Genomic DNA, 17,992 nt, shown 5'->3' with positions numbered 1-17,992 from the left:
GACCATTCATTTCTTTCACTCCTATTTTTTATCATTGGGTAGAGGGGACAGAGAAATCCACATCAGAATGACATTAGGACAGGCAGTAATAATAATAATAATAATAATAATAATAATAATAATAATTCTTCATTATTATGGTCAAAGACCAGTTCAAGAGGACAGGCAGTAAATAATTGAATTAGATCATGGGTAGGCAAACTAAGGCCCGGGGACAGATCCAGCCCAATCTTAATCCGGCCTGTAGACGGTCCGGGAATCAGTATGTTTTTACATGAGTAGAATGTGTCCTTTTATTTAAAATGCATCTCTGGGTTATTTGTGGGGCATAGGAATTCATTCATTATTTTTTTCCAAAATATAGTCCCCCCCCCCCAAGGTCTGAGGGACAGTGGACCGGCCCACTGCTGAAAAAGTTTGCTGACCCCTGATCTAGATGTTTCAGAGCATGAATGTTGGCACAGGGCTGTCATTTTCATTGCATTGCTAAATTCTGCCACCAGGTGGCAAGTATATATATATATATATATATATATATATATATATATATATAAGAACATGTCTGGCACTTTTGAATGCCTCTGTCAGTCAGAGTTGACAGTGCTGGGTTGGATGGTCTGACAGCTTCCTTCCACCTAACTATACCTGCTTTGATGTGTGCCATGGCATTCAGCAGCACCGTCACAAAACCCCCAGCACTCTCCAGGTGTGATGAAAGTATATACAGGAACCTGTTGGTGGCATCATAGTAGGAATCTCTGGCAAACTGAACCTCCGTAGGGCCTTGCTTGGGTACTGCTTGAGCCAAGAGGAGAACCAGCGCTGGCAAAGAGAAGGCTCTTCCCAGAAGGCGTGTGACAGTGCAGGCAAAGCGGTAAACCACAAAATGGCGAGGTGAAAGGCTGGTGAGATCAGTGGGGACCACAGCATCGACACAAGGTCCTGAAGAAAGGTGGCCATTATCTATGTTTTCTCCTGGAAAAAGGGGACAGAACAATGGAAAGTTGGCACTGAAAGTCATTCTATAGTCAAGGACAGTGTTTCCCAAACTTGCGTCTCCATCTGTTTTTGGACTACAACTCCCATCATTCCTAGCTACCAAGACCAGTGGTCAGGGATGATGGGAACTGTAGTCCAAAAGCAGCTGGACACTCAGGTTTGGGAAACATGGGTCTAGGATCATGGATGGGGAACCTTTGGCTCTCCTGATGTTGCTGAACTATAGCTCCCATCAGCCCTAGCAAGAAAGGCCAATGGTTAGGGATGATGGGAGTTGTAGTTCAGCAACATCTGGAGAGCCAAAGGTTCTAAAAATAGCATTATTCTGAAAGCATGTTCTTTATTCCTGAATTACCTCAGTCCCTAAACTAGCCTTATCCCTGTGTTTGTGAGATGAATAGGGATGTTTGTAAAATGAACAGGGATGTTTCAGGAGTTAGGTTTTTATTAAATGGTATATTTAGAAATATATATATATCTCTGACAGTGAAGGCAGAGCATTGCCATCATGGCTAGCAGCCACTGACAGCCTTATCCTCCATGAATTTGTGCAATCTTCTTTTAAAGCCATCCAAAGTTGCTGGCCATCACTGCTTCCTATGGGAGAGAGTGCCATGTTCATTTATCTGTCCTGGGAGCTTTCAACATTCAGCTTCACTGGACGTCCACAAGCTCAAGCATCATGAGAAAGGAAGACAAGCTTTTCTCTATCCATTATCTCTGTGCCATGCATAATTTTATGGCTCCTATCACATCCGCTTCTTAATCACTTTAAACCAAAAAGTCCCAGATAGCATCTTAAGGGTTGGCTGCCAGAGACAGTCAGATATAATATAAACGGCCGCCAGCGTACACATGAGATTTGCTTCCCGTCCCCCCACAAGTTTCCTGCTTAAGCCCCCATAGGTAAAGGTAAAGGTACCCCTGCCCGTACGGGCCAGTCTTGCCAGACTCTAGGGTTGTGCGCTCATCTCACTCTAGAGGCCGGGAGCCAGCGCTGTCCGCAGACACTTCCGGGTCACGTGGGCAGCATGACAAGCTGCATCTGGCGAGCCAGCGCAGCACATGGAACGCTGTTTACCTTCCCGCTGGTAAGCGGTCCCTATTTATCTACTTGCACCCGGGGGTGCTTTCGAACTGCTAGGTTGGCAGGCGCTGGGACCGAAGGACGGGAGCGCACCCCGCCGCGGGGATTCGAACCGCCGACCATACGATCGGCAAGTCCTAGGCGCTGAGGTTTTACCCACAGCGCCACCCACGTTCCCATAGGTAAAGGTAAAGGGACCCCTGACCATTAGGTCCAGTTGTGGCCGACTCTGGGGTTGCTGCGCTCATCTCGTTTTATTGGCCGAGGGAGCTGGCGTACCGCTTCCGGGTCATGTGGCCAGCATGACTAAGCCACTTCTGGCAAACCAGAGCAGCGCACGGAAATGCAGTTTACCTTCCCGCCAGAGTGGTACCTATTTATCTACTTGCACTTTGACATGCTTTCGAACTGCCAGGTTGGCAGGAGCAGGGACCGAGCAACGGGAGCTCACCCCGTCGCGGGGATTCGAACCACCGACCTTCTGATCAGCAAGTCCTAGGCTCTGTGGTTTAACCCACAGTGCCACCCGCATCCTTTTTAAACCCTGGAGATTTAAAGAGCAACCTCGGCATTCTAAGATGGAACGAAGCAAAGGGGAGGAATCACCAAACCACTTTGATGATTTGCATGTGTTTCTATGCATCATTCCCACTTCCTCTTTGAGGCAATCCCAAGAAACACAGGGATGATGGGTATCAGAAGATGCAGGAATCAGCTCTATCACCTGGAGAAGGAGGCGAGCGTGGAGGCTGCTGGGATGTCTCCAAAAACTGCTTGATCTCGCCCAGGGTCTTGGCAAGGGGGGACGTCGCCATCAGGGCCTCTACTTCCAGCTCACTTACACAAGCAAGCATGCTGCTCTTGCGAGGCTGCAGGTCCAACCCTGACAAATACAGACAAGGCATATATCAGCTGAAGGTGCTGCTTGTAGACTCAGAGAGACAAGGATGAGGATGATGACTTCATGCAGATTACTAAATTCATGCAGCGGGGAGGGGCTGTTATGTAACATACTGTCACAAGGGTCACTTGCATGGCCTGAAAAAATGACCTGTACATAACTGATGCTCTGAAGCTTGCAGACCGCATGCGGCTTATGTTTCCATCTAGTGGCAGCTTAGGAGAACTGCACCTCCCAACAACCGCAGACAGGGAGAAACTAGACGGGCAATTAGGATTTCCTGTGGTTTTGTGTGTATTATTTTAAACTAAGCTGCTGCTCTCAAGATTCCGCACACTTTGAAAAGCGGTGTTTTCAGAGAGATTGTTAACCGTTTCCTCCTTTCCCCTGATCTAAATTGCCCCTTCCTGCTGTTAACACGTGCACTTGTTTTGTTCTCTGAAGCCAACAGCAGTTTCGGAGGAGCTTCGCTAGGGAAAGGGTATGGATGTTTAGGATACCAGATTCAAGTGCAGATGTTTACAAGAGTCCTTTGTGTCTGCAATTTGCACTGGGAGGGGAAAAATCACCTTTCAGAGGAGCAAACGAGAGTCCCACCCAGCCACGCAAATTGCATGTGTGCACTGGGGTCATCGTGTGTACCTGGGAATGGATGGATATGTCAGTGGATTGGGTATGTGGATTAGAGAAAGGAGGTGAACTGGCTCTATCGACTTTTGTTTCAGGCCACAAACACATTACCCCAAAGGGAATGCAGCCCTCGAGGGAAGTGGGAGGTTCTCCTTCCCTGTTCTATAACCAGGTAAAAGGGCTGCACACATCCTTACCTTGGTCTTCAAAACCACGAGAGCTAAGGGAGGCCCGTTTCCCACCGGAGAGCACACGCTGGGTCAGGGAGCTAGTACCCTACACAGGAAATAATGTTCAAATATCACAGGAATGAGAGGGGGGGGGGGAGAACGAACACGCGCCAAAGGGAGACCTTCATTCTTACCGGGCATCTTTGCTGAGTTCCAGCTTGCTCTCGGATAGCCAGGCCAGATCCACCAGCTCCATTGTGCCCCTGTGCCCCTTCTGGCTTTGCTGTCACCTTCCCAAAATGGATTTTCCGCAGCAAAATCCCCAGGACTTTCATTAACTCTGTTGCCTCCTGCCACTCAGAACCTAAAAGAATTCAGCAAGGCATTAATCAGTTAATACAGCTTCCTAAACAGCCTGTAAGCAGCTGTTTTCATGCCTCTTGGAGATTTGCTCATGAACACAGCTACATTTGGAGCAATGAAGCAAGCTCCATGGGTCACCACAAGTGCCACAGTGAAATATCCACAAGAAAATAGACTATTAAAAGGTGCAAAGGAGAATTTTAAAAATGAAAAACACTTTCACTGCTTTCACAGTTTGGTCAATTTTAATGGGTGCCTGGCACTTGTAGAAAATCCCTTTTTTAAAAAATGGCAGGGAAGTGTTCTGTTTTCCCTGTTTTCCCAGCTCTCTCACCTGAGTAGCCCATTGCTTGCAAGACTCCAGAAAGCTTGATGGAGGAGCTCTCACTTTCTTGGGTTTCCTTGGCTGAACTGAAGGTGACCTGGGCTCTATCCCTGGCGACTGTGGACCTTTCCATGCCCTTCAATGCATCCATGTCCAGTGTCTGTACCAGATCCTACAAACAGAGATCAACAGCCTTAATGCTTTACTGCTGTCTCAGATTTTATGACCTCGTCAAATTGCTTTTGCCTTCACTGGGGAACATTACATTGCTTAGGAAAATAGGAAGCTGCCTTATGGAAAGGTCAGACTATTGCCCATCAAACTTTTGAGTGGCAGAGGCTTTCCAGGGTCTGAGGCAGAGAGAAGGGCACTGGGTCCTGTAAACCAGGGATAAGGAACTTCAGTCTCTTTTTTTGCCAGGGTGCATGTCAAATGTGGCCCTCCACTCCTCTCTATCTGGCCCTCGGCACTCTCCCCACACCACACCTCTTTCCAGCCAGCCACACCCTCTCTCCATAGGCCACACCCCTCAGGGGCCCTGCTTCATTTGTTGCTCCACCCACTTTATCTCTGGTTCTGCCAGCCACTGCATGTGGCCCCCAGAAAGTGGCCCGGAAGAGACTGCTACCTTTGGATTGAAATAGGTTCGCCAGCCCTGCTACAAACATTTCCTAGTGAGCTGCTCTGGAAATCTGAATCACTCATCTCCTTAACCAAGACTTTCCCTTGGTATGTCTCACCAAGCCTCACACCAGACCTACCCTGCCTCACCTCAGTTATCCAGCCTACTGCTTTACCCTGGCAGCCCATTCACGACTATGCCGCCTGTTTCTGGCCCACAAGCCCATTGCACATGCCAGGGCCCAGACTTCGTGGTGGCCTGTTTCAAGCCAGACCCCAGGCCTGACAGTCCCCTAATTCCCCATGCAGCCATCAGGGGGCGCCTTCTTTCAGCTTCAAGCTTATTGTAATTTCGCCACATCAATGGCACCCGTAGGTGTCCATTAATGTACCCTAGTGCAGAAACATTTAATGAGGGCCAGGGATCTAAAACCTGCCAATGTTGAAGGACCCTGCCTGAGCGGACAGACTCAGGGGCAACGCCTCTTGGTTGCCCAGAAGAGTGAAATTCATTGCTATATTCTGCCCCTAGTGGAGTTTTCGTACCTACATCTAGAATTGCCACCAACATGCGATTGGTCAAGAGTCATGATCTAGCTAATCTGGTCCATAGATGGGCAGGTGCATTTTACCTGTTAGTAACCCATTCTGGTGAGTGCAGTGCTCCAATTCGTTGGAAATAAAGTGGGGTCAAAAGCAAATGAGCAAATATATTTCTACACATATGCTTCCCTCCTCACAGCACTGACCAAAAGACTCTGGATCTTCTGGCTGATGCCTCGGTAGAAGGCCAGGACGTCTGCCCGGTGTTTTGCTAGCTGCGATGCCAGGTGAAGGTTCTGGTCCTCCAGCTTGTCATACAAAGTGCGGACGCTGAAATCTTCCAGGTCTTTTGTTGCAAACTGGTCGCCTGAAACAAAGGCAGCTTATCCGTTTAATTGACTATCACCTTAGGTATAAAGGGAAAGAAGATTTGCGGTCCTTATATTGATTTATTTCTTTGTGGTGGGAAGGGAGAAAAAGAAGCTCAGAAATGGAGAGGCTCTTCTGGTAACTCTCCCTTCTTATCTTGTCTTCAAAAATGGCATGGGATGAATGGTTGGGACAGAAGAATCCAGGTTCAAATCCATACTCAGCCACATAGCTTGCTGGATATACTGGAACAATCTCTCTCTCCCCCCCCCTTCTCTCTCAGTCTAAACTACTGCACAGGATTTCTGTGGTGAAACAACAACAACTGGATAGACTCCATGAAAAACCATCCTGATAAGAACATAGGGAAAACTCAGTTGGATCTGTACAAAGGCCCATTGAGTCCAGCTTCCTGTTCTTACAGCTCCTACCCAGATGCCTATAGGAAGACAAGAAGTAAGATCTGGCTGCAACCACCACCGGAATTCCCACTTGTGGTTCCCAGCCAGTGGTATTTAGAGGCCTCCTGCCTCTGGCAGTGGAAGCAGAGCAGCCATTGATCACTTTATCTTGACCTTGGGAAATGATCTTGCCAGCCTGTCTCACCTGATGCTGAATCTTGTTCCATTCCAGCCCCAGGTGAAGACCTTTTTGAATCCCTTGAAGATCTACCCTAGGAGTTGGGGACTGCACACAAATGTGTTCAGACATCCTTTCCCAAACTGGTGTCCTCCAGATGTTGCTTGACTACAACTCCCATCAGTCTGAGCAAGCATTGGCCTATATGGTTTTGCATGTACAAAACCATCTGAAAGGCACCAGGTTGGGGAAGGCCATGTGAAAAAGAGTGTGTGTGACACATCATTGAATGAGAATGAATAGAAGTGGGAACAAGCTTAACCCCTGTAGAGCTGTTTTAGGGTTTTCTCTTACCCCCTCCTTTTAAGGTTTTCCCTGCTAAACATTTGATGCTGCCCGTTTGTGCCTGGGTGATGTCATTTTAGCTACACAAGCAATGCCATTCACAGCCTGAACTTCAGGAATACAGGGAAGGATCCTGCAGAACTTTGGCTAAGTGGGTCAAAACCTGAAATCAGTCCCCAGAAAACCACAAGGTTGGAAGCAAATATTGACAGTTTTCACAGCGTCCCTAGTGAGGTGCCCTAGATACTTCCAAAGTGTTAATTATCAGCTATTATTAGTCTGGTATGATGTGCGCATGACATTCAAGCCTTTCAGGGTGCAATATATATATATTTGTGTGCTCATTTAAATCCTCTTTTTAGGTTCAGAAGTTACTCTTGGCCATTCACAGTGCTCATAAGAATGGTCTACCAGTGTGAGTGGTATTGTGTGAACTAGGAGCACACAAATTTCAGAAGCAGCAATGGCCATTATCACTAATCCTTCAATATGTACTTTTAATATTTTTTTTGCTAAAGCTGTAATGGCTGCGATCTGCAAATTCACAGAGGGCACCACTTGGACATTTGTAGTTCTTAGGTGAATTACAAAAGTTCCCAAGGTATCCACAGTGGCCTTTTCATACATCAGACCTGTTTGGAAGCCTGGTCCCTAATGAGTTCATGTGCATGACACATGTATTTGCAAGCACAATTTTGCCTCCACTTTTAATTTTCAGGTGTACACATCAAACATCCTAGGTCTACAACTTAACTGAGAGAATTTAGTAAACGAACTGTCAGGGTGACAGTGGCAATTGAAATGCCCTGCCTTGATTTTTTTCAGTGATTTTTTTGTAGCGGAACCACCCCCAAAGAGTGTAAACACTGCCATCTGCTGGACATAGCTCCACCTGCACGATCATCAGTAAACGCTTCCGCCTTGGAGATCTCACAGACTTACATTCTCATCTGACAAAAACAAAAATTACTGCACCATGGTGAGCTATCCGGAGAACAGGCAAGCATGATAAATATACCTTTGCCAAACCTGTGCCCTGCAAATGTTTCAGACTACAACTCCCATCACGCATAGCAATTGTTTAATTTGGTCTGGGGATGATGGGTGTTGTAGTACAAAGCAACTTGAGGGCTCCAGGTTGGAGAAGGTTGGTTTAGAGGGAACAGGTGGGGAGTGCTAATCCGTACCCACATCAAATAACCCCACAAATTCTGAAAAAGCCCAAGAAACCAGCCACTAGAATGTATGTGCCATTGCTATCAAGCGACTGATGTTCAGTTTTAAAATGGCCCTTGCATGTGCAAATGAACAGTATTTTCTCCTCTCTGAGAGGCGTGGCATCCCAAAAGCATCCCATGCTGGATTGTAGCTTCAATTACAGCACATGCCTTGCTTCAGTGTTTTGTGGTTGCTTTGGCAAACTCATTTTGGGTCAGAGATTTCCCATGTCAGGACTGGAGATCAAAATCGCTTGCCAGCATTTGGGTGTCTGTGTGGGAGGGGGGAATATGCAACATTCACCTGCCCGTTTGTGAGAGCACCGAGCCTAATCTTCCAAAACAAAGTCTTACCTAATCCTGGGAAAGTTCCCTCTCCTGCATCAGGTTCTTCTCCAGATCCCTGGGAGCCAAGAACTTCATAGAACTGGATGCTGCAAGAACAGGGGGAGAAATGCACACAAGAGCTTGAGAAAGTGCCTCTTTTAAAAAGGCTGTCTCTCATGTTGAGACTAGGGATGGGCAGATCTGTTAATTGGGATTACTCTCAGTTTCTTATTTTCCCCCCCTCACTCATAGAGGAGAAGGCTATCCATGGCTACTAGTCATTACAGTGGTACCTCAGGTTAAGTACTTAATTCGTTCCAGAGGTCTGTTCTTAACCTGAAACTGTTCTTAACCTGAAACACCACTTTAGCTAATGGGGCCTCCTGCTGCTGCTGCGCCGCCGGAGCACGATTTCTGTTCTCATCCTGAAGCAAAGTTCTTAACCCGAGGTACTATTTCTGGGTTAGCGGAGTCTGTAACCTGAAGCGTATGTAACCTGAGGTACTGATGTATGGCTATGCTTTGCCTCCACAGTTAGAGGCAGCTGAGGTAGAAATTCTGCAAAACCCATGACCAGCAAGGCCATTGCTGCTATGCAAGTGTGCAGCCTGGTCACAAAACTAACAGTAATCCATTTTGAAGGAACCTAACTGTCCACTAGAGTGGAAAACAATCCCAGATGAGATGCAAGGAGGGCTCTGCATGTACAGCAAAAAACAACAACAACACCATAGGTTGAATAAGTGTTTTTTAAGAACTATAGTTGGGTGAAGTGTTGGGGTGGCAGAAAGTGGCAAAATGTGGTTGAACAAACAGCTAAGATTATGTATATTTCCCAAACAGGGTGTGTGCGAATGGAATGCTCTCACCGACTCTTTTGGACTCTGTCCTGTAATACACGACTGAATATAAGGGTCTGACTAATTGGGAATCTGGTCTGAGCATCTGTATTGAATCCCCAAAGAGAATTTTCTCCCATGCAGTAATGCTTCTGAATACCACTTTCTGGAAACAGCAGGATGGGGTAGTCCTCTTGTGACTGGGTCTTCCTTGCAAGTTTCCCATGAGTATCTGGCTGCCCACTATAAGACCAGACTGCTGGACAAAGGTGGGCCATTCGCCTGACCTAACAGGTTCTTCTTATGTTCATTTATTCACATTCACACATCAGTTTATTATTTTTAGTTTTATTTTTTAAAAGCACACAAGCTGCCCCTGTTTGTTTTGAGAAGTAAATTTCTGTTTGTTGCCCTGAGTCAGGATGGGGGGAGAAATTCAATTCAGTTTGCTTTGATAGGTGAACCTACCTAATTTACACTTTTCAGAACAATGCATGAACCAGTGCATACAGCTGTCCTATGAAATTTGTACTTTTCCTAATTTCACAGTGCACTTTTAAAGTCAAGCAATGTGTACAAAAAGGTATGGATTGGGCTAAAGTATGCATAAAGCTGCACATATTAGTGAGAAAAGCCTGTCCGACGCCACCTACTGCACTCCGGGGGGAAGGGGCAGGCTGTGCAAAGTGGTGCTGCCCCCCACGGCCCACGCCGCTACCAGAGGCACAGGGGCGTAGCCAGAGAGCCCCCCGCACTGCCACCTGCCACCCCAGGGCAGTCAGGCCTGCCCAAGGGAGAGGATCCCCTTTAAAAGGGGATCCCTAGATCTAGTGCCCCCCACCATCCCTTTGAGGCCCTGTGGCCGGGGGCGGGGAGGCCAAAGACCTCAGGCCTACCTTTGGAGTGATGAAGTCCAGCAAAGTCCTTTCCAAAGAAACTCTGGAGCCAACTGATGATTCCCAGACAAGATCCTCCCCCTATTGTGTGGGCAGGGTGGTCCCTCCCCCTAGCTGGCCTGATCACCTTGACAACACCTCCCCAGGCAGGATTGGGCAACTGGCTGAGGTAGGCAGAGACCTCCAGGTATCCCACCTAGGGAAGGCCTGTGCTAATGGTGCCGCATAGGATCCAGGGGGCTGCGGCTGCACATGACTACGCAAAGGGAGCCCCCCATTTAATGTGGGGAGCGGTCATGGGGGGGCGGAATCGCAAACTGATGTGGAAATGTGAAGAACTGAAGATTGGAAAAAATCAGAATCTGAGAGACACAAGAATTGATGCCCAAGGTGGCATTGGTGATTAGGCTTCCATCACTCACCTCTCTTTAATGAGCACATACTCCGGGGGGATGTGTGGCTCTCCCAAGCTCCTCCATCGTGGCTTCCAGCTCTTCATTGGGCTTGGAGAGGAGCTGGGATGCCTCAGGAGAACAACTAAGGCTGTCAACACCACAGTGAGGAACCCCAGGATGAAAAGCACAGCTGAAAAGGCAGGAGAACACAGTGGTGATTAAACGAAGGGAAACGGATCACCACAATTTCTTCTCAGAGGCCTGATGGTGGTCTAAGGGAAGTTCTTTGAGTTCCCTTCCCCTGCTCCACTTTATCCAGGTGGCATCCATTAATGGTTCCCAGTTCATGCTTCCACCACCTGCTTAACTTCCCCCCTCAGCCTCCCTTCTCTATGGTTCAGGTGCCTCTTGCTAGTCCACACAGCTTGTTTGTCCTGAACTGACCATCCTTCAGAGGCAGCAGGGCTAAGGCTGAAGAGGCAGAGTTTGCAGCAGAAATAGGGGACCTGTGTCCTGCCGGGTGCTTTTGGACTCTGTGGATTTATTTGAATTAAGTTTTAATAGGCATTGCGTAATGTTTTCTGACATTTGCATTGCAATGTGTATTGTATTTGGTGTATACTATATAGGAATTATAGCCCGGCGACACCAGAAGAGACAAAGGTTCTCTCCTCTCATAAGAAGAACCTGCTAGATTAGATCATCTACTCCTGCATTTCGTTCCCATAATGGTAATCCATTGCTTTGCTGTTTCGATTCAATTATTTACTTCTTTTCATCCCACATTTTATTCCGTGAGCTGCTCTGAGATCTTACGATGAAGGGTGTTATGTAATAAATCTAATAAATAATTAAATAATCGAGGTGCCTATGGGAAACCTGCAAAGGCATGACCCAAACACAAGAGCACTCTGCTCTCCTGTGGTTTCCAGCAAGTAGTATTCTGAAGAATTACTGCCTCTGGCTTCAGTTCTTATGGACTGGGGCAGATCTCTCTATTGCTAGATGAGAGTTATAAGTCGAGTAACATCTGCAGAGGCACACGGTCTCTCTCCACTCTGGGTCTTTCACTCCACTTTGTCTGCTGCGACAAGGCGACCCACAAACTAAGGCCTTTCCTTCCATGCAGAAATATGGGTGCGGTTCAGTTGTAAGAGCATAGGAAACCATGCTTAAGTGTCTGGCATATTTGAGGCACATAAAGGAAAAACAAGTCCTCCTTAGAACTCTTGCACAGAGAATACTTCTTGAGATCACACTATGCCTAGCTCTACTTTGCAATCCAGACCAAAGCAAATATTCCACGGTGTGTTTATTTTGACACCAGCACGTGCTGGAAACTATGACGTTTGCTGCTCTTATGTAACAAACTGAAGAAAGCAAAGCCACCTATTACTTGCATTCTTAAGGCAAGGTGTGGCATACCTGGGCTGCTCCTCATTGCTAGCTCCACCTGCTATTGCTATGCAGCAAAGAATTGCTTACATAGGAGGAGGAGAGTTGCTGCAGGAGAGGATGGGAGACCAGAAGTCTAGAGACTCTGTCTTGTTCCTCTGCTTGTATAAGACATAAGATTAACTTCTACAGATAATATGAATCAGTCACCTCAAGTCACCTTCCCACAGGGCGTCTGCTTTGCCATGATGCATGTTGCAAGAAGTCAACTCTCCTTACCTCTGGAAAAATATGCCAGAGGGGCAGCTGATATTATAAAGGTGGGCAGAGAGGCCAATATGGGATGGACAACTGGTTAATTGCAGCCTAGTTGTGTTGCTTTGACTGAAAAGGGCAAAGTCCACAAAGGTTTAAGGAGCACATACACAGCACTTTGCAAGATCCACACTATAGACTTAAAGCACATCTGACACACATTTAAAGCACACGACTTTCCCCAAGGAATTCTGGGCACCGTAGTTTCCCTCCTCCCCTCCTTTAAAGACTTACAATTACAGAGTCATTGTCATGGTACCTGCAATAGCTGCCCAGTCTGGGGCGACATTCAGCACCTGGCGCTTCAGGACCCCTTGCCGAGCCAGCTGGAATGGAGATGAGGGCTGGAAGGGAGCTGCAAGGGGGTTGCAGCTCATAGTCTCCTCATTCACCACCACAATCAGCACCCGATCTTCGATGGCATTATCCCGGAAGACGTACGTCCCAGGCTCAAGGAACACATGGGAGAATCTGAGGAGGGGAGAGGTGTGCTGTCTTAAATAAACCCTTTTGCTCTACTGCATTCCATCAGTATTTAAAATTACTACAAAGCTAATGGTATCAAGGTGGAGGAAACACCTTCAAGCAATTTCGGTGTTATTCACAGCATGACCTCAAGGTCGCTGAGGCCATGGAGATTTTGGTCTACTGACTGCAACAAATTATTTCTTTGATTATTGTTAGATAATTCTCCAAAATGATAGAGCTCCCCTAGGAAGAAGATGGGAAACTTTGTTCCTCAAGCTTTCTTCCTTGCAAAAGGCATTTCATGCCTCTTATCAGTTCCTTGAGTGGAGGTCTTATTGGTTCTCTGAGGGTTGGCAAGTGCATCAGAAAAGATTCTGTAAAGTTAATGGAGGCAAGAGAGATGTAAAATCAGAGATCACTCGTGAGCCAGCTCCAAAGAGGAGAGGCATATTGGAGAGATGAAGACGTATGAAGTTTATGTCATCCATACGGTATTTTACATGGGTAAATTAGAGATGTCAACAAAATTAAGCCCTGATTTCTACAAACATGGTAAAACTGTTACTGGACTGTACAGCTTCAGACTGTTGGTGTGGACTGTGTGACTGAATGCTACCCCACATGTATCTGTGAGCATGTACATACATCTATCTGTCTACCTACCAACCAGTGGAGAAGAGCTGTAAGCTAGCCTTCTCACTGATAATCTTGTGTAATGCCTGAAGTTCTCAGCTATAGATAAAGAAAAGCAGACTGAGAATCACTCTGGAGCTTAAGGAATATGAACAATATTTCTTTAGCCTATAGATTTAAAGCAATTAACACAGCCAATTAAATTAACAATCCAATCAGTGAATAACTTTCCCTGACTCCCTTCAAAACGGAAGACCACAAATGACCAAACCAACACCATCACTGGTTAACGTGACAACCGCATCAACAGAAGGAGAAGGGTCATTTCCTTCAGTTTGTTTGCTGCCGAATTCAACCCCCTCAGCTGGCAATGGGCTGGCAGAAGATTCACTGGATTCTTAGAATGTGTGACCCACAACATTGTATGGCAATGCACTCAGGGTGACTAATGTGTTTTTTTTTTTAATATCACAAAAAAGTAAGAAATAACAGCTAATATTCACATGCATATCTGTCCATTTTTTTTCTTTAAAGTTCTCTCCCCCCTTAAAGATCAAAGAGTTGGCTAGCCTGTCAGACATCTCTGGGGAGAGAACTTTACAAAGAGAAGGCTCTGCTTCTCTTATGCATTGGTCTAACTTCAGACGAGAAAGGGGCTATGAACAGGGCCTCCTCTGAGGATCTTGGTAGAAGGGAAGGCATTCCTTTGGTAGCATCATTAGATACCTGGAGATGTTGAGATGAGTTTCTCGAATGAGGTGGTCCAGCCTTCTGAATGCACCAAAATCCCAGTGGGGGTTGCTGTTGTAGAGGTGCTGCTTTTGATAGACAGGGTAGTGACTAGTGAGGCGGTCTAGTAAGGAATGGGCACAGAGTCAACACCATCCAAGCACTTATGAGTGGATACAAAGCCAGGCTAAGGATGCATAAACAAACATGCTTATCTCTTGAATGGCAAGCCCTCTGTGGATCTGCATTTTGATCAGATGTGCAACCTTCCTAAGAGAACTGAGCTCAGGATCAATTTGGATCCCCTCTTTCTAGCAGAAACGAAATGTGAAGAGTAGCAATTGCAAAGCCAAATCTGCTTTTCCGTCCAAAGACCACAGCTGACAAATTCATAGAGGGTACAGCTATAGATGCCTCTTCCAGTGTTAGAGGCAGCAATGCTTCTGAATACCAGTTGCTGAAAGCCCCAGAAGGGGAGAGTGCTCTTGCACCTTTTTCATGCCCCAGCCTTATCTGGGACAGATGTGTGGGTTCAGAGGTGGAGTGAAGAGAAGCAGCAGTTATGCTGCATTGGATCTCACCCTTCATCACAGGAAGCAATTGCATATACTCACCATAGGGATTGATGCTGAGCTGGAAAAGGATGGCATCCCCAACAGCCAGACATGCAACAGGGTTTGGAATTGTGGGTAAGAGCGGAGCATGTTGGGATTGTGCAGCCTCTCCCTCCCGCCGACGTCTCTGCCGCGGAGGAGGCATCTCTGAATCTCCTGGATTGGAAAAGTTGATTGGATTGGAAAAGTAAAAGGGAGGAGCTAGTCAATAGTTAAGGAAAGATGCTTATTCTGTGGGTAGGTGGGAGGATTGGACCACAAGTTCTTACAGAGATAGGAACCCACCAATGTTGTGGGTGAGGAAACCATCAATGTCCAGTTACACACTCCTATATTCCTTTCATTTCTGACTCACAGGCCATTGGGGTCCATTGCAATGTATCCCTTTTCAAAATATATGAATGTTCTCTCAGTGATGTTTGATTTGGGATTGACCATTCACACATGCAAGTAACCATACAACACTGTTGTGATGAGGAACAAGTGTAAACTAGCTGGATCATAGATCCAAAGTGATGGGGGGGGTTGCACAGTCTGTGGGTTGCCTGCAAAGGGTCCATCTCACACTTTTTATTATCAGGCATAGTGCTTATGGAAGACCTAGACTGCAGATGCATAATTCAATGCACTCCTGTCACTAAACTGTGGCAAGCCAGACATCTTACCTGCCAGGAAAGTGTCCAGGATGTCTGGGCTGGAAAGCAGGAAGCCAAAAACTCCACTGGGACCAAAGAGAGCCAAATGCACCTGCTGGCTTTTCTGCACATGTTCATCAGGTCCCAAGGTATTTGGTAGCTCCTGAAAAGCAATACGGTGTTGTTTGTCTTACAGTCTGCTATTTAACTTACGGTAAGTTATTTGTTGGAATTCTCTGAGTTCCCTATATGGTCCCCAGCAGAGTAGTCCTAGAGAAACTCCAAGCCTTAGGTCAGACTCAAAGCATGAATTTAAAACAGCACCATACTACTTTAAACCATTCCCAGAGATTAACAACAAATCCCTCTTCAGAAGGAATTGTAGCTCTGTGACAGGAAATAGGGGTCTCCTAACAACTCTCAGCGCCTTTAACAAACAACAGCTTCCAGAATTCTTTGGGGGAAGCCATGACAGCTTAAAGTGGTATGATCCTGGTTTAAGTGTGCGGTGTGAATGTGGCCTTAAACATCCATCTGCATGCAGAGAGAGCCATTCCCCTTCAGCCCTGGCATTCTCCACTCACTCTTTCCTGAGTCCCGTCAACACTTAGAAGCAGCTCCCTCTCTGGACCAAATCTCAGGGAAACCTGTGGAGCTCTCAAGAGGCATAGCCGATCACACAGCTCTTCAGCGGAGATGTACTGCTCACAGTGGCACCTGGGAAGCAGAGAGAAACAGTGCTGCTTCTGTCTGAATCTCCATTCCAGGGAAAGAAGCTTGAAAGACTTACTTTCATATAAGCTGGGAGTCAGCTGTGTCTGCTAGTGCCAGAACTAAGAAATATGCAGATCTCTGTGTTGTGAGATGCAGGGGCCACAGGTGAAGAATTATGTAGGCAGTAAGGCAGAGTTAGGGAACCTAGTACCCTTGAGGTGTTATTGGAGTTGACCATTGATGGTTGGCCATTGACCATGCTGGCTGGCACTGTTGGGAATTGGAGTCTCAACAACACATTCCTGCAACAAAGGGTTCTTAAGCTCTGTCCATTGGCTTCCCCTGACCTGGGTCATTGTGGAACTCCGACTGAAAACAGTGACAACAATAACCCACCTTTCATCCCAAGGTCCCAGGGCAAATTACAATTAAAACACAATATCAAAAACAGTTTAAAAGCAACTTAAAAATCCAGAAATGAGGCAGGTCCTCACACTGGCCTCCAAAACAATCCAGAGACTAGAACAACTCCACTATGAGGAAAGGATATGATGTTTGGGCTTTTTAGTTTAGTAAAAAAAGAGATAATTATAGAGGTAGATAAAAATCATTAATGCTGTTGAGCAGAGAGAAATTCTCCTCCACTAGTAGCTAATGGGGTCATCCAATGATGGGAGATTCAGAGAACTTATCCACATACTGCATAGCTAAGCTATGGTAAGGTTACTAGACATCCCAGTTTCCTGGGGACAGTCCCAGGATTTACAAATCAGTCCCCTGACAAAATCCTATCATTCCTATTGAAGTTGAAAAGTGTCCCCAGATTCATTAAAAAAAATAATCTGGTAACCTTAAGCTATGGGATTTGCTACTACAAGGTGTAGTTATGGCCACTCACATGGGTGGCTTTAAAAGGGGTTTAGAGAAATTCATTCAGGGTCTGGGCCAAGAGGGCTTCCAGGGAAAGTTTGGATAGCCAGAATCACCAGTGACATCAGTGAGGGAGTAGGGAAACTCCATCAAGCCTCTTCTTATGAGAATTCCAAGTGCCACCAAGCCTGATGAAAGGAAGGCAGAAAGGAGCAGCCCTGTCCTCTTGGACCTGACACTGGAGGGGGTACCAGTGGTGGATGTTGACATGGTAAGGCTGCAAGAATGATCTGGTAACATGTCCAAGCAAACAGACATGGAATTTGGGCATGAAGTTTATGAGACTGAGATGAAGTCCATTCCATACATATTAGGGCAGAAAACATAGGTTCTGCCTTGGTGTGGGGATCTGCAGCCAATTCTGGCTCTCTAATGGGCACATCTTCCTCCCTCAGCTCCTTTGAAAGGAAGGAAGGGAGGGAGGGAGGGAGGGAAGGATGGAAGGAGATAAATTTAATTTGAAAAAATAAAAACAATAAATCTGTATAAATGTATCTGCTTCCAGATACATTTAGGGAGAAGTTATTTGTAAATGTATAACCTAAATGTGGAAATGAAACAATTTTTTATTTCTGTCTTGCCTTCTATGCAGAGGCTGCTGGCAAGGGGGAAGAGGCCAGAGTGCTGACGTCTGTCACATCACACTTAATCCCATTTGAAAAATCCGAGCAATGGTAAAAATGCATAAGAGTTGGCCGAGATTTACACTCCCGATTGCTAAGGAGAACTTCTCTCTCTGGTACCCAGTAATGCTTTCCCGAAAAGATGGTGCTTACATGCCAAGTTCAGCATGGAGCTCACCACTTGCTGGACCACAGACCAGAGAGCAGTTATAGTGCTCAGGAGACACACACTTGCGGGTGGATGCTAAGCGGACCTCCCAAGGAGCGCAGCGCTCCTCTACCTGTAGAAGGGGAAGAAAAGGGGCAAGTCAGACTGGTATAATGTTTATA

The 17,992-nt window shown here is 46.4% G+C and overlaps 1 protein-coding gene across 13 annotated transcripts in view; it reads right to left on the bottom strand.

Annotated features, from left to right (window-relative positions):
* LOC310750345 (uncharacterized protein) overlaps window positions 1-17,992 on the bottom strand; it is a 140,163-nt gene that overhangs the window by 11,807 nt on the left and 110,364 nt on the right. For all 13 annotated transcript variants that reach the window (XM_083588242.1, XM_083588240.1, XM_083588245.1 and 10 more), the window contains 14 exons: window positions 17,816-17,943; window positions 15,980-16,112; window positions 15,426-15,558; window positions 14,761-14,916; window positions 14,144-14,270; window positions 12,576-12,787; window positions 10,634-10,796; window positions 8,504-8,583; window positions 5,846-6,006; window positions 4,485-4,647; window positions 3,982-4,151; window positions 3,815-3,893; window positions 2,811-2,969; window positions 646-975 (listed from right to left, as the gene is read on the bottom strand). In XM_083588242.1, coding sequence (XP_083444368.1) covers window positions 646-975; window positions 2,811-2,969; window positions 3,815-3,893; window positions 3,982-4,151; window positions 4,485-4,647; window positions 5,846-6,006; window positions 8,504-8,583; window positions 10,634-10,796; window positions 12,576-12,787; window positions 14,144-14,270; window positions 14,761-14,916; window positions 15,426-15,558; window positions 15,980-16,112; window positions 17,816-17,943 — 2,194 coding nt within the window. The remainder of the gene's footprint in view (window positions 1-645; window positions 976-2,810; window positions 2,970-3,814; window positions 3,894-3,981; window positions 4,152-4,484; window positions 4,648-5,845; window positions 6,007-8,503; window positions 8,584-10,633; window positions 10,797-12,575; window positions 12,788-14,143; window positions 14,271-14,760; window positions 14,917-15,425; window positions 15,559-15,979; window positions 16,113-17,815; window positions 17,944-17,992) is intronic.

Source organism: Podarcis filfolensis, assembly GCF_964270895.1.
Source record: "Podarcis filfolensis genome assembly, chromosome: 15".
In the NCBI taxonomy this organism is placed as follows: domain Eukaryota; kingdom Metazoa; phylum Chordata; class Lepidosauria; order Squamata; family Lacertidae; genus Podarcis; species Podarcis filfolensis.
Note: the sequence above shows the minus strand (reverse complement) of the source record. Positions and strands in the feature narration are given on the sequence as shown.